Source organism: Plectropomus leopardus, chromosome 13 (genome assembly GCF_026936395.1).
Source record: "Plectropomus leopardus strain MGB_pleo_1.0 chromosome 13, ASM2693639v1, whole genome shotgun sequence".
Taxonomy (NCBI): domain Eukaryota; kingdom Metazoa; phylum Chordata; class Actinopteri; order Perciformes; family Serranidae; genus Plectropomus; species Plectropomus leopardus.
This window is the reverse complement of record NC_142188.1, coordinates 23524921-23541787: the sequence shown is the minus strand read 5'-3', so window position 1 is coordinate 23541787 and position 16867 is coordinate 23524921. Positions and strand designations below refer to the sequence as shown.

The 16867-nt window shown below is 39.5% G+C and overlaps 1 protein-coding gene and 1 long non-coding RNA gene across 2 annotated transcripts in view; one reads left to right on the top strand and one right to left on the bottom strand.

Moving 5' to 3' along the window:
- Positions 1-552: 552 nt before the first annotated feature.
- Positions 553-11793, bottom strand: LOC148187711 (uncharacterized). Its single transcript, XR_015778427.1, has 3 exons — positions 11659-11793; positions 9233-9361; positions 553-769 (listed from the first exon to the last, which is right to left on the bottom strand). It is a non-coding gene; the product is annotated as an uncharacterized LOC148187711 (long non-coding RNA).
- sptlc3 (serine palmitoyltransferase, long chain base subunit 3) overlaps positions 10492-16867 on the top strand; it is a 29057-nt gene continuing 22681 nt past the window's right edge. Inside the window, exons 1-3 of the mRNA XM_042502199.2 lie at positions 10492-10703; positions 13300-13491; positions 14761-14915. Coding sequence (XP_042358133.1) covers positions 10602-10703; positions 13300-13491; positions 14761-14915 — 449 coding nt within the window. The 5' untranslated portion in view covers positions 10492-10601. The remainder of the gene's footprint in view (positions 10704-13299; positions 13492-14760; positions 14916-16867) is intronic.

The following is a 16867-nucleotide window of genomic DNA, read 5'->3' as shown; positions in this document are numbered from 1 at the left end:
AGGGCAGCTAGCTGATAAGTCCACCCTGTGGAGCAGCCGGTGTCCCCATCACGAGACAAGGACAGTCCCACAGAGCGCCCACTGTACAGCTCAGGGCCAATTACCCACCTGCTGCATGACTGCGGCTCAGGGGTGTCACTTCATGCTAATACCAGTCCCATAATTGCTGTTGTTTTCCCAGTTAGAGGGTTATGGAAATGAGATCTTAGCAGGTTTTAAAAGCCACTCAAATTAGATCATATAACTGGGCAGCTTTGTTCGGATCATTAGAGTCAAGAGTGGGAATTACTCCGAAGAGACAATGCCAACTACTAGTATTAACCAGCCATTAGAAAAGAGACTGGGAATTTTTGGTAGAATATTAATCCAATTATATGGTAAATTGAGTTTAATTATACCTGTTGAGACTTAGTTTTGTAGCTACAGTATCTAACAGCAATGTTCAATTCACGTTAAAAAAAAAATGTTATTGTGTAAAATAAAACTTTGCTTTTGAATGTGGCTACAATTAGAGCTACATTGCTATTCCACTGTTCTAATCAGGGAAGACTACAAAAATAAAGAAACTGATAAACACATACAACAGTAGGAAGAGCACTTACTATTTCATTATCTGCTTCGTTATCGCTGTCACTATCTGTTTTTCACACTGGTTAAGCAGTGCGCTGGAGTAACGTGCCTCCTGTTAATTTCACAGTCAATTCCAGAGGCTGCATCTCGCTCTCCATCTCTTTGCCATTATTTCCCTCAGGACATTGCACGAAGGGTTCTGAAAGAAGAGAAAAATTCAAGGTCAGAGAAAAATTATAGATGCTTGAAGGCCAAGACCTGTACTCTATTATGAACATCATCACAATCCATGACATTGCTATTATTGCTGGAGTGGTTCACTGTTGTTCATAAAAAAAAAAGAGGGAAAAAATATCAGTACAGGGCTTGGTCTCACAGGGCTGCTCTCTGAAATTGCCTTGCAAATTAAATGTACAGATGTTCAATAATTAAAGCAGAAGCTTTGTGTTCAGCAGCACAGTGTGGTACCAATCTTATCAGTAAGCCACGTCCAAAAAAGTTGTTTTGAGTGGAAATGCATCCCTCATTCGGCTGGCCCCCGACTCCAGTGACTAATCATTCAGCTCTATGCTTCAGCTGGCTTTTGCCTCCAAACATATTAGTGAAGATGATGATGAGTGACAGGGACTTTTACATCTCGCCCCAATTAGCGAGCCACCCTTGGTCCCTCTCAACATTTACTATAGGAGGAGGGTTGACACATGCCCATCAGTCACTCACCTCTCCTTTTCCCCTCCCTCTGCCTGCACGCAACCCTCCCCCCCCTTGCCTCCAGACTCCCAGGCCTGTTGCCACCAGTGTCACAGCCAGACACCATCATTCTCAATGCTTCTTTTCCCCTTTTCAACTGCAGACTGAGACTCAGCACAGCGAGTCCAATCAGTAATTTCAATACTGGAATATATTTTTATTCATTGGGTTGTTTACAAATGTTTTTGCTGAATTAATTCAATCTTCTCTTTCCATTGGGGGGAGTTTTGAGGAGGTGTTAATCTTAAAGGGATTTCATTTCCACAGTTTCCTGCTCTCCCAAAAATAAAAATAAAAACAGACTGAAAAGCCTCACATTAGTGGCAAGACAAGTTAATATCAGTACAAGGAGTATCAGGGCACAATATTTCTTAGCTTCAACCGCAAAATATCTGTGTGACAGTGTGGTGGATGCCCATGGTGATCATAACATGAGGAGACACTGCAGGAATGCAGTTTCTCAGGTCTGTGCACAAGCAGGACATTACTCAATAAAATTGTGAGGTTTTAGCACTTCAGCTTTTCACACCAAATCAAGAGGAGATTTTCAGAGATTTTGAAAAATATCACCTAATGGTGTGAGTTTGTTCTGCTGTCGCTGTGACACGAACCATTGCGAACCACTGAGGAGTGATGTGATCAGAGAAAGACTTCAATGTTGTTGTTTTTTCCATGGTGTAGTTGAAATTCAAAACTGTACAGATAACATCTCTACACAATTCAAACTGGTAGACTCGCTTCATGCATTAAAAGCAACAAGGCAAGTCCCTACTGTGTTTCTTTAAAGGGCATTCCAGACATTTGAGGAACACTGTGTTAAATGCCTCCATTTGTTTTATTGATCTCTCTTTCATAGGGTGAAAGTGAACCATTAACTTCCTTCTTTGCTCTGGGACTTTCCTGTATTGACCCATTCTTGTCTGGGATTGTTCCAAAGTGAGAGTACAGAGAGAGTGAACTGTAGACACTGGAAAGTCCATAGATGAGTGTAAGATTCACAAAACAGAAGCTTTTAATTGTTAATATAAGACTGATTTTAAAGGGATAGTTCTCCCCAAAATCAAAAAATCCAATTTTCCCTTTACATGTAGTGCTATTTATCACTCTGGATTGTTTTGTTGTGATTTGCAATGAGTGTTGGAGTTATTGGTCACAGAAATTTCTGCTCTCTCAAAGACCCAAAAAATACACTTGCCATACTCAATAGCAATTATTTTCCCAGAACTAATCCTTTAATTCAAGATTTACAGACCTTGCTGTGAGCAGTTCTTTTCCTTTCTACCGAACCACACCCACCCACTGTATTACTGCGCAGAAGGAAGTGTGCATCCACTCATGGACAAGGGGCTCATGCTCATGACAGCGAGCAATGTCAACATTAATGGCATCCCCTATGTGAATGTGTGAATTTTTGGATATCGAAGGACTGACCTGCCTTACTATGCCTCTTTTTGGCTTACCCTGACATTTTTACCCTTACCCTCCTCTGTTGCTTTAAGCTAACCAATCCAAATAGCAGAGGTACTGAGGACTAGTTGCTCAAAGTGAAAGTAGGGCAGGGTCATTCCTTCACAATCTTAGGATTTGCAAATTGTCTCCCCCCACAGCTGAGCTGCATCATCAGCCAGGGTTGAAAATCAGCATTAGCCAACAGCCAAATGCAGGTAAAATATACAATTAGCTGCTAGATCTGCTTTAACCACCAGCCAAACAAACAATGGTAATCTATTGAGTGGCCGGTAGATTTTCGAGTCCACCAGCCAGAGAGGCAGGTGGACAAAAAAGTTTATTTCCAACCCTGATCATTAGCTAGCTCACTGGTGCTGGGTGAGCAGTAGATACACGCTTTATTCTGGGTGGTGATATGGTCGGTGTAGTTTGGTAGAAAGCAGGGTTGGAAATGAACATTTCTGTCCACCTGCCACTTTGGCTGGTGGTTTCAAAAATCTAGGTTCTGCATGAAACTGCTCAAAACAAAGTCTGTGGATTTTCTTGAGTAACTGGGTCATGATTTTTGATGCTGTCTTCATCCTACTGATGGTATGGTATGGCTTCAGGCTCCACCCCCTCTTTTTAAAAATTGCAATAATTACTTGTTTGCAAGCTTGCAGTCCTGGTTAGCACTCACCATTGTATTTGCACCCAGCTTTAAGAAAATAAAAAGCATGGATTTCAAAGCTCTTCCCATGTGTCACCTCACACAAGCAATGATAAAACCTGCAGTGCAGTAACAAGGAGTGAAAGCTCTGTGTGGCTTATAAGGCTTATTAACATTCCTCTCCAATTGAAGCTGGGAGAATAACAAATATTGAATGTGACTTTTAAATACAGTAACTGTGATATTCCCATTTGAGGACTGGCAGCTTGCTGTAAATGAGTGGAACAGCAGTGTGTCGTAATGTGGATTGATACTCTCATAATAACTGTGCTCGACTAAGCAGGCTTTCAAAAAAAAGCCCCTTCAGCTATCTGTCGTGCTCTTTTTATTTCTCTTTCATTTTTCGTACTAATGCAAATTTGATTGCGTGGCAGGCCAGCTCAAAGCACAACCGGTCCTACTTTTCTTGTGGACTGACACACTGATATGCATGGTTGTGAATGACTATACATAATGAGTTTTACCGTATAAGCATGATCATTGCTTTATATTTTTGCATATTGTTTACAGTGTCACTTTATTCTAAACTTTTGTTGAACACACAACTGTGGTTCATTGTAAAATAAACAGCCAACTACCAACCTTTTCCAACAATAAAGGCTTATTTAATCTCAGTTTCAAAAGTCATGCATTGATTTGAAAAGTGTTTAATCTACTTTTGGACAACAACATAAAAACAATTCAATATTTCAGACTAAAGGCACTGAGACAATCAACAACTTTTATCATCAGCCCCTTTCACCCTGCAACAAAGCTCAAAGACATGTTTTACTTCTCAGTCTAAATCATGTCCTTTAGAAAGACCTTTTCAACATGAAGGAAGCACAAAACCCCAAACATCCTTGTAACAATAAACAAAACATATGCCACTAGTCAATTAACCTGCTAATTCAAAACCAGATTGAACACTTGTTTTTTTAAATAGGTGGAAAGAAATGGAAAGTGAAAAATCCACATACCCATAGATTGAGAACATTGATCGCGCTCTGAGCTCTCTATACTCCTTTGTTCCTTTTTCTTACATTTTCCAAGATTGTCTATGAATTATTCTACCTGAAACTACATGTTCTGTTGCAGTATTAACCATGTCCTCCTTGCAAACAAATCATTGATCAAACTATATGTACAATACCTGCACTCACAAAACACAGAGTATACAAGTACAATGCTGAACATCTGAGTTGTAGCTAACACCTCCCACCACATATCCTCATTTATTCCTTCTCTTGACAGCCCAGCTCCCAGCTCGACAAAACTCCTTCCTTTTACAGCAGGAAAATGGTTGTCTGCACCATCTCATCAGCTGTGCGTCCACACAAGACAACATTTTCTCCACCCTATCCTGAACACGGCAAACTCCCATCTATCCTCCCAGACACATTTGCCCAGTGTGACAATGGCTTCAGAACAGCCCCACGTGGGAGGAGACACCATTCGTTAAAATCTGCCCATGACGGATCATACATCAACCACCCTGAGGAGCTAACTTCCAGGAGGCCTTGCCTGTTCCTGGCTGTCCAGCTACCTATCTGGATGGCTGAGTGACGACATCAAGGAGATTTAGTGCCGAGTGATACTCAGTGGGCCTGGTTGTGACAATCCCGGTAGATAGGAAACTGTAATTACAGCTGGGTGGGAGGCTTGCTGGGAGTCTGGAGCCTTGCAGAGATTCGATGTCATAAGGCCAATAGATTCCTTGGTGTTTGGAACAAATGGTCGCTTAAGTTGTCTGAGCAGAAAAAAGAACTATAGAGTTGGGCAAATTTGACTTCAAAGAAGGTGATTTACTGTTTTAGCTTTTTTCTTAGTGACATAATTCTACCCAGATGGGAATATTAAGACTTTAAATTCACATTCTGACTTATGCATGAGCTATTCAACATTAATAACACTTCAGCAAAGCCTATTTCACTTCAACTGACTATGCTAATAAACTTGGATGCCTATATAATTTCTGCAGCATATGAATATTTCAAATTCTCTCATGGTATTAACAATCTGCTTTAAGGATCCACATAGTAATGTTTATAGACCAAGAAGTGGATGGCACAGGGGGGAAACAATGGACATATTAATGCAAGACATACCCTAAGAAGATATTTCCTTGAGCCCTTCAGTGACTCATTCATAATATCTGCAGGATTTAATTAGGGTCAACACAGGCAATAAAGTGCCCACCTGACCTACAGTAACATAGAAATTTACAGCAGGGTCTGCACAGCCTCTGGTGATGTCTGCACCATCATCCATTTCTAAGTCTTCTTGCTTCATCTTTATTTTCCGCCATCTCCCTGCTTCACCCGACAACTCTGTCATTCTGCTGCTCCCTCTTCCTTTAACCTTTCAAGCCACAATCTCACTTTCTCCCACTCTCTCTATAAATATCTGTCTGTCTTTTCCCCCTCTCCCGCTTGCTTTTGAAGAGAACAGGGGAATCTTCCATCCCCCGTGGATGTGAACACCCACTCAAGGTTAGGAGTACTGCAGCTGCAGGAGCTAACAGACCAGGGTTTCTACTGTCATACAGGACTAATTGAAGACATTAGTACCATCCACAGCATTAAAGGCACATCCTGTCAAACACAAACTCACTTATCTGCTAATAAAACTGAAGTCAAATTGAATTTCACAGTCTATAAGGCTCACATACAATATGATATTTCAATCTCCCCCCTCTTTTCCAAAAATAATACGAAACACAATTAAAGTTTTATATCCTATTTAGCTGAGCGAAAAACACAGCCTGTATTCTTATCCCTGTCAAAGCGAGAAACAACAATGCAGTCATTTTATGCATCAACCTTTTATGATTTCCTCATTTCTTTTGGAGGTCCAAATGGATTGCGCGCTTCGCAGAACTATACATAGACACGCTTTCAGCTCTCCCTCCTGGCAGCCAACACAAACAAACACACAACCGTATTACAGCACATAATATCACGCCCCTGCCATCCCAGCATCCAAATGCATTGAATTTCTGCTTATTCTGCTTGTAAGTCTCACACGATAAGAATGTCTGCAAAGGGTTTAAGTATAAAATGTGAATGCAAGATAACACAGTAGATACAAAATTCAATATTCCTCCTCTTTATGTTTTTTTTCTTAATGCTGTCTGATGTGGATATTAAAATGAGGTCAGCCAGGCCTGACGAAGAAATTACATGATTTAATGGCACCCCAGGGGAAGTTTAAATATAGCTCTGCATTACAACTGGCCTCCAACAGCACAGCATGACGTGAGTTCATCCATAAACACTTAAATCCTGGATGGTATTAGAGTGATCAAATACTACATGTTAGTAAAGACCTGTCCATCTGCTTAGGGCAACATATTTGCTTAAAATCAAGTATTTCATTATAGGGAAAACATGGGTGGGGTGTAGGATGTGGCAACTGGGTTGTGTGTGTATGATTATAGGCTGAGGTGCTGTCCCCTGCACTGCCACTAGGTGGAGGGACAACCCATATCTCTTGTAGGCTAATCATCAAAACCATAAGTTTGAGCACCCTCAACTCTACAAAGTGTTTTATGATCACACAAAACCTTGTTTTTAATTTCATAAATATCCAGACAGAAATAAATCCATGAGGTACATGAATTCACAAGAAAAAAAACATTAGTTAAGCTAGCAAAAATGTGAATATATAAATCTATGAAAAACATGCAAGCAGATCAAATATGGATTCATCATGTATTTAAGAGAACCACTTTTACATTACATTCACATGAAAGCAATGTAGATGGAGACATCCCACTGGGCGCTGTGGGCAGCTTATTCCCTATATACACTGTTTCACAATTCATCTGTATTCAAGGTGAGAAATCTCTTTCATGGAGGTTTCAAAATAATTTGCCTAACACATCTTAAAAAGGGGAACTGCATCTAATGATCTTAAATGCAGAGAAGAGAAGTCAGGGCGAGACATACTGAGATCAATCCTGTTAGGAAATTAAAACATCAATCAATATCAAACAGGAAGCAAATAAAATGAAGTCCAATCTTCAGTCACGCTGAAAAACATGAAAGATGCTTGCTGGAGTGTAAAATTGAGAATTTCCCCCTGGAGATGAGCCTAATTTTGTGATCCTCCTTAAGCACTGATCAACTATAGTTAAACTCACAATGAAAGTGTGTTCAACAGCAGGATAAAGTTTGAGTAAAAGTTCAATGCTGCAAACTTCAAGAGCAAATCGGAATTGCCTAAATGTGCAAACTGCACAGAAGAATTTAAAAAAAAATAACATTTGTGAAGCCAAAATGAACAGTGCCATCCAGATTGACATAGCTAATGAAGCCTGACAGATGTAGGTTACATCTGGTCCCACTGGTAGAAAGCAATCCTGTAGCGAAGGCAGGGAGGCACCAGCCGCTGTGACAGCTCCATTCAGGACTCCAAGCTGAGCTAAGAGGAGGTGAGGGCTGAGGATACCTTTAATTTACTAAGACTGCGGTATGCTACCCTCCATTCAATCATTCTCTCTGTAACAGTTGGATGCAAGCCGACTACTCCGGATTCACAATGTGTCTTTTTCTCTCTGCTTCACTCAAACTGCAATACCCATGATCTCCCAGCAGTCTTGTCAGCCTTCCTAGTTTACCCTCATGCAAGTGTCAGCCGGCGCTTCCCCCTCCCTCCCTGACAAGTGGTCTTGAGTTATTAGACAACACCAACCCTCATCAGTTAGCGCGAAGTGAGGGCAGCTCTGAAGTGATGGCGGATGACATGTGTCATCCCACAGGGCCTGGGTGTTTTCAGCCAAAACATCACACGATGCATTCAAAGGCCTGATTCTACAAGCTTTGCAATTCAAATGAAGACTTAAAAACTCTAGACACATGTCAAAGAGACAGCACAATTTCCGATTGTGGTGGGTTGGAAAACGAGGAAATGATGTCTGTCAAGTGGTGAATGGTTGTGAAGGATAGAGTCCCCTACCTATAGTGATAAATGATTTGTGTTAAAATGACATGGAGGTAGAGGATTTTAAGACAGGCTGTAAAATGTCCATCTGGCAGTTCTTCAATCAAATGTGCTCCTTGTCCAAACACACACCGGCAGAATAGCCCAACAGAAAGTATATGGAGAGTGTATAGCAGATACTGTCAATTAAAATGTTTCCTTCTCCTTGGCATAATGTTCAGACATGCACATGCATTCCAAACTCCAGTTTCTCCTTAATGTTATTGTGTGCTTCTCATATTCTGCCTGTGCACGCCCACTAACAGACAAGCCCTCCAAAACAGAAACAAGCCGGTGTCAATATGTAAAGACATACCCTTATTACATTTACAGTCACAATACCGTGCACATTTCAACTTACTGTGTACCCACAATCTAAGTGCACCACAAGACCACTGAGTGGGCGTTGACCTTTTACTAACAAACAATCTCTTTGTGTTTGCCGAAGGGAAATCTCAACAATGCAGGCGGGCAACAAAGTGTCAACAGCCTGCATACAGAAGTAAGTTTACAAGGCAATTTTGATTTGACCTATGCCAATAACACCTCGTCTGATTTATGACACTTCAGTTAATCATCAACCAGGAAGACTAACTGCAGTGATGGCAAATTTTAGCACACCTTCCTGCTCTAAATGTCTGTGTGCTCTGCAAACAATGCCAGAGTGGCTGTAGGGGGTATGGAGTGTATCATTAGGCTGAGCTCGATTGTTACACATTAGTGCTTAAAGCTGGAACCTGAGGCGCAATCTATTTGGCAGCATGTAGTCAATAAAATGTTCTCATTACTTACTGTACATTTAGGCCAGCAGTCCAGCACAGTTTGCATGAGTTCAAGCCCCCAAGATAGCATCTGCCTTCCCGAGGGTGCCTTGAGCCAGACTGAGACACTCTCTCAGCTCCAGATGTTGCTGATCCTGACCTGTGAATGCATAAAAGCAAGTTCAGTATCAAGAGCAAGGACTGCATTACATTACTGCATATTATCATACACCTCAATTTTCAGCAAATCTGTGTTAAATTATATGTTTTTAGCCTTGGATGTATTTGTATATTATCTAGATGCTAGTGCATATTTTTAGAAAAAACTGTAGTATAACTGAGAGGATTATTATTTCTTTGTAATCAGATTATTGTGAGCATAAAATCATGCACACTGCTGATAATGCATTTTGGTGTGTACTCCTACCGAGTCACTGGAGTGGCCATTCTCAAAGATAAGATAAAGCTACGATAGATGACATCAGCAAACAATCACAAGTGCAACAATCACGTTTTCTATACTCTACAACCATGTATTATTGACCTAAAAGGTGAACAAATGATACTACAAACTTTTATCTCAGTAAAAGTACAAATATCTCTGTGTAAATACTCAGTTACACATTAAATATCTGTTTTCATGTTTCATTTCATGTTTGCAAAATGTACTTCAAGTACAAAAGTAAAAGTATTTGTTATGTTATAATTTCTATATCTAAATATAATAATATTTTATTAGTAAATCTGATGCATTAGTTAGAGGAGATCATTCTTACAACACATCATATGTCATTAGATCATCATCTGTTGTTTGATATTAGAAATAACAACTGATTAAAGCTGAATGTAGTTTAGTAGAGAGTGCAATTGGCTCTAAAATGCATTATATTAGAAGTATAAAGTAGCATAACAGTAAGTGAAGTTTTTCAAGTGTAGTAGTCAAAGCTCTGTTTAAGTGCTGTAATTAAGTAAATGCACTTAGTTACTAATAGAAAAGCTTGAATGCCTTTACAAGAGAACTGGTAATAAAATATATTCAACGTTTTTTTTTAGTTTTTTTTTTTAAATTTAATTCTAAAACTCAAATCAGTATAGTAATAGCAAGTTTTGCAAGTTTTGTTTGGGAATAAAGTAAAAAAAAAAAAAAAAAAAGGGGAAGAGAGAGTTGGTACATCTGCAGGATATCGGAGTAGTGCAATAATAACTGAAGTGTGACTTTTTTTTTTTTTTTTGGAGAAGCCCTTAACACAAGCGATGTTCAAACAGCAACAATTCACGAGAGGCTGAACCGAGGCAACAAAAGGAGGAAGTCACCTTTGTAAGTTCAGTAAAGCACACCGGTGGTTACACTACCTGACAGTCAAACAGAGACAGACAGTCGCTGCTGCGCTTTGAGGAATATGGCAAGAACTGAGGCCAACGGCAACTTGAAACCACTTTTGAACCAAAATGGACTAAAATGCGAGGACATCAACATAAATGGCTATCACAACAAGAGAGAGGTATGTCTGTCAGCGGCTGGATTTCCTTACAAAAAGACTTGTGTGCGCCAAGTTATGTCGTGCACCTGCTTTATTAGGGTTCCTGTATGAAGTCAGGTTGGATTTGTTTCTACAATTTTCTTGTAGATAGTCTTGAAACTGAGCAAATGTTATTTATGGGTCTCTTTACCTGAGACGACCTCTGTGACGTGGGCAGACGTAGGCTGCTCACCTACTGTATTTACACACCACAAAATCACATTAATACAACACTCGTAAAAGCTATTTACGTCATTGTGTGTTTTTTAACCTCTTATAGCAGCTCTTCGGTGGCTGCTACTAGTTGTGTCGTGTTATTTAGGCTAACTTAAAGAATATTAAAACCTAACAATTTAAATTGCCCTCTGTCGCTGTTTTTATAAGGTACTGGTTAGTTCCTCTCAAAACTTGCGTGTAAACAGCAATAAATTAACGAACGACCCCGCCCTGAAACTCTTGCAAAAGCAGGTTTCTTTTGCCTGCAGGCTGGGTCTACAAGGTGCAAGAGGTGCACTCACTGTGTGCTTTGGTGCTCACACGCTGTTTGTATACGATGTAAACCTGAAGTGAAACTGTGCATAATTATGAACGGTGTGATACCGATGGGTTTAAACGCAGGTGGTTAGTCTTTGCTTTTCAAGTCACCTGGTTTGAGGTTAAAGACTTTTTTCTAAATGAAAAATTTCCATGTAACTTAGGCTACAAGCTGTAATTTAGAAATTTACCATAACGACACTTGTGACTGTTTTACTTAGTCTAAGAATTTAACTTTTCATCTATACATTTTTTAAAATACTTTTAATGCCTGACAGTAAAGTCATGGATTTACCTTGGACCGTTAGCATCCCAGCATCATTTTTTACGTGAAAGCTAGCATTAACAAGTGTGTTTTAAAACCCAAGACAGCCACGTTAACTTTACGTTAAACAACACTCACCGCTGCTCAAAGACATTTCCACAATTCTCCTTTCGGTACAAATGGTTAAAATATATATTTATAGTCCGTCCCGAGCACAAAAACAACGTTAAAACTCGATATCCAAATCTGCGCGTGCTTCACCAAACACCAGAGTGACAGCCGGAAGTGGCGTATCTCCATGAAGGTGTCACACTAAATATTACCAAAATTACAACACGGGTTCCTTTTATCAAGGCCTATATTATTTACATTTTCCTCAGTATTAAAGTTTTAATATTTTTCGTTCATTCAAAATAAAACTTCACTTCTTTCTGCCACCTTTGGTTGAGGAAAGAGTCTTTGTACAGGTTGCATCTTTTCAATAGGTGGTTTAAATAGTATTTACTTTCACAATTAAAGTATGTAAAGTACAGTCTCTGATACTTAACAGGGTTTTTGTTTTTATTTGGGGATGTTTTTTAACCATTTTAACAGCTTGCTTATGCTGGTTTACACAGTGATTTGTTTACCAAAGACTTGCAACACTTGTTAAATGTTATTTAAAAATATAATGACTTTTAGAAAAGGGACAGCATTTTGAGCCCAAATTGGCTCTTCATCAGGCCCAGTGGTATCATTTCTGCTGGTTTATAGAACCAAAATTATCCCTCACTACAGAGTATTTTATTATTTGAATAACAATGTAAAATTGTGATGTTTTCTATCTTTTATTTAGTATAACACTGAATATTTGGGTTATTATGGGTTCAAGCCCACTGGCTGAGCCCTTCCATGTGGAGTTTGGATGATGTTCTCCCCGTGTTAGCATGGGTTTCCTCCAGTCTCTCCTGCTGCTTCCTCCCACAGTCTAAAGACATGCAGCTTAGGTTAATTGTTGACTCTAGTCAATGTAAGCATTTGTTTTCTGTCTCTTTGTGTCATCCCTGTAAATGACTGGTGACCTGTCAAGACCAGCCCACCAAAGGCTCCAGTCCAGCCCACTGGACGACTCTTTGCATACCTAAGATTGATGCACTTGTTAAAGCCAAGAATTGCCAGGCTTCAGGATCAAGTTATTGAGTAGCCTACTCCATGAAAAATGCAACTTTAGAGGCTTTTTCACCTGACCAGAATATAGTTTTCCAAAAATGCTGCTTTATAGAACCAAAAACTATCCATTACTGCAAATTATTGTCTTATTTGAATAACAAAAATTGTGTTTTTCCATCTTTTATTTAGTGTAACACTGAATATGTGGGTGGCAGTGGGGTACAGTGGTGCACTGTCACCTCACAGCAGGAGTGGTCATATTTGAAGATATTGAGCAATGTGCAAAATGATGTCCATCAGCAGCTTCAGAAACAAAAGAATCTAACAGACTTCTATCTTAAAACAATATTGCTGGTCTCATATTACCAAGGCATTGTCACAACTTTTGGCAGTTTTGGCAGCATCTGACACCCCTGCTGTGAAGGATAAGTGGTTACAGATAATGGATGGAACGGATGGACTGAATAATATGTGTTAGTCTGTAAGTGCAGCAGTAGGCCGCTGCCTCTCCTCCTCCTCTCCTCTCCCAACCCCTTTGTTTGAAATCGAGCCACTTTTATTCAAACGGTATTGTTCTCTCTTGTCTTGTCTGCAATGTAAGAGAGATTATGTGGGTCTCTTGTTGTATAGAAAAATGGCCCAGGGACTGGTGTCGCCTGCAGGCAGCAGAAGCAAGAGTCCTTTGAACAGGCCCCCATGTACGTGGCTGTCATGACATACCTGGGCTTTGGCATTGTCACGCTGTTTGGCTACCTCAGAGATTTCCTCAGAGCTGTGGGCTTAGAGAAGTGCCACCTTGCCCAGGAAAGACAGGAACAGAAGGTATGTAAAATCAGCACAAACATGGGCAAATTGCAAGCATACACACACACACTCTCGACACACACATGCGCCCAGATAGTTGGAATAGTGGGGCATGCATGCCTTGGGTGTCAACACATTTTGTTTCCCCCTAATTATTTCAAATTTTGCTCTTAAGCTCCCTCTCTGCCTCCTTCCTTCATGTTCCTCTGCACTATAATGTTGCCATGGGTGAGACAGGACACCACAGAGAATATCTGTTGAAGACCTAATTAAATCTCAGAGGACTCAAGTTCTTTCTTCGTTACGGTGCTTTAGATCCCAGATAAGGCTTGAACACTGCCACATGAGAGCCATTGTATTACCATAGATTTGATTTCTTGAATCCAAAAAAAACCACACTTACCGTAAGATAAGTTGGTGTGATTTGTTTCGTGTGGCTCATATTAAAAAAAGCTATAACCTTATAAAAACAAATGCTGTGGGCATGTTTTGTCATTATTTTGAGAAGGCGGTATGTCCATAGGCAGAGACAATAAAGCAGTCTCTCTGAGGAATAACTGGGCAGTTTGCTCCCTGTGTTTGACAACAAGCATATACAGTATGAAGAAAAAGAAAGAAGAGCTTTACTATATGTGGGCACTGCAGTAGCTGTTGCTTCAGTGGATCAGATGTACAGAGGGGGATAATGAAGGCAAGAGTTCAAATAATCTTGGTAAATAGCATTGTCAGGGGATCAGTGTGTATGAAAGCATACAGTATGTGTAAAGGCTACAGTGGTGTAGAGCCAACTCTCCAAGCAGGGTAAAAACTGAAAAGTTGATTTGAATGTTTATGAGGTAATAATAAAAGTCACCTGCCGCAAGTACAAAGGTAGACACAATCAAATGAACACCTGTGTGGGCGTCAAGAGTTAGAGCATTACACACAAATCACAGGGGCGGGTAAGAAATAGTATTTGGTAACAAAACTAAAGCAAATATTCTAAGTCTACTCTTCATCTCAAATTGGTTCAACATTGTAAAGATTTGTTTTTCTTTTTCATTCTGTAGCTAAAAGCCACCACTACTTACAACTATGAAACTGCTGTAATTCACCTCAACAACAGCAATCTTTTCTTAATATTTAGTTGTGACATGGATTGTTTGTTTTATTCTAATGCTTGGATAGCTTTCAGTGTACTTCATATTTGAGTAGTTTGTTTTTTCTTGTATTTTTCCATCACTCTGTTACATCCTCCTGGTACTGGCTTACTGTGAAGTTCTTGAGGATGTTTCTCTCTGCTCTCAGGATTTCATACCTCTTTATCAAGATTTCGAAAACTTTTACACACGAAATCTTTACATGAGGGTACGAGACAACTGGAACCGTCCCATATGCAGCCTGCCAGGACCTGTCTTTGACTTGATGGAGAGGGTGTCTGATGACTACAACTGGACATTCAGGTACTACAATACAGTCATCTGTGATAGACATACTGTGGTATAGTATACTAGATATATTCCATACACACTGCTACATATGTTTGTTTTTTTTCATCTTAAAGGGTAATTAAGGTATACCTGGACCCAATATTCCCATGTTTTTGTGTTTAAGTGACTAATGAAGACAACATTTTTTTTTTATTATTTTTTTTTAAAATTGTAAGTGGGTGATTGTGTGCTGTCAATTTATGTCCACTAAAAGTGCTTGTCTGGGCCTCTGACAAGCTCAGATTGTGATTATAAGTGTCTGACAATATTATGGAAAGGGCTTCACAGAGATAGACCTTTTTATTGAAGAGTTGCCCTGAAATTGCTGTTGCCAAACCCACCAGATTACATTAAATAAATGTTACTTTTATTACCGTAAAACACACATGATTTAAAGTCAACAGAAACAAAATAAAACTCACCAAAACAGTCTTGGTTCATCTATTGGAGGCTCAATTATTGGAGTTTGGTGGGTTTGTGGATAGTGATTTTAGGGCTGCTTCTGGTTTAAATAAAATAAGCTTACTTTTTAAAAAAAGAATTCTGTGTCCGTAGGGTCCTTTTGATAATGTTGTCAGATACTTAGAATAATAATTTGAGCGTGTCAGTGGCAAAAACAAGCACTTTTAGGCGATGTCAAATGACAATACATAAATGCTAGTGAGTGCACTGCAAAAATGGCCTGTCAAATTTAAGGCCAAACACCCTAGATTTAAGCATACTTGAACTTAAAAGAAGCAAATTTGGTTGCCAGTGCAGTAAGCAAATTTTGCTTGTTAAGATGTCTTAAAACCAGTAAAACTGTGTGACTCTCATTATAGCCCATAAAATCTTGAAATAAGATCAAAAACACTAATTTCAAGCAATTTATTTAAGCCTAGTTGGACATACTAGTGCATAAAATAAGGTTTCTATACACCTGAAGTGGATGTTTCCAGACTTGTCTCCTGTATCTAGTTAAAAATAACTCAGAAAAAGACAAAGATGCTTAACAAGACCAGGCAAGTGATATTTATTTGAATTAAGTCAAATGATCTTTCCTAGTCAGAACTAGATAATCCATTTATACTTAAAACAAGACTAACTAGATTTTTTTAATCTAAATATAAGATTATTACACTTGGTTAGATCGGCAGTTTTTGCAGTGTGGTATCATTGCAGCCTGTTTTGCTGCAGTCAACTGCAGTGCTCCTGCTCAAAAGTTTAACAGTTTCAAAGAATGGTGTTTCCATTTTCTTAACTTAGCAACAGAAGTGCCATGGGAAAAGAGGGCCCAATGTGAAAAATAACAAAGACAGTCCAGAAAAGTGTTGTTGAATACAACAATTTCTTTTCTAGTAACTACACAACCAAGAATTAATTGGCTCGATCAAGCTCCTCTTCTATGAGCGTTGTGGACATTACAGAGCTGTCGAGATAACTCTTCACCATCGTCTGTTGTGAAGACCACATTTTATTGTGGGATATCTATGTCCAGTGTTTGCACACTGTAATGCTTTACCAGAAATACGCAATTTGCATACTATTGGCTCCAAAATGTAACATATTGTTTAAGGTACTAAAAAGCATGTTAGTGTGGAATTTTGGATGCAGCCCATCTTTCATCAGCAAGGATATGTCAGTCTTGTATTCTTGGATACCGCTGAGATGCCTCTGTGTTGCACAGCAGGGTCAGGGAATATATTATGAATAGGAATATGAACAGAGCCATGGGGAGGGGATGTGACATTATGAATCAGGAAAGAGGGGTAGGCGCGGTGGATTACATGTTTTAAGAGGTTTAATGTGACTGGAAAAAGGAGAAATGGAGCAGTCAGCTTGTCTCCTGTGGTGAAGTGTGGTGATAGGGTAAAGAGACATGAGGAAGGGTTTGTAGTGGTGTGCAGGTTTACATGTGCCGTCAGAGGAAGTAGGTCAGTTGATGA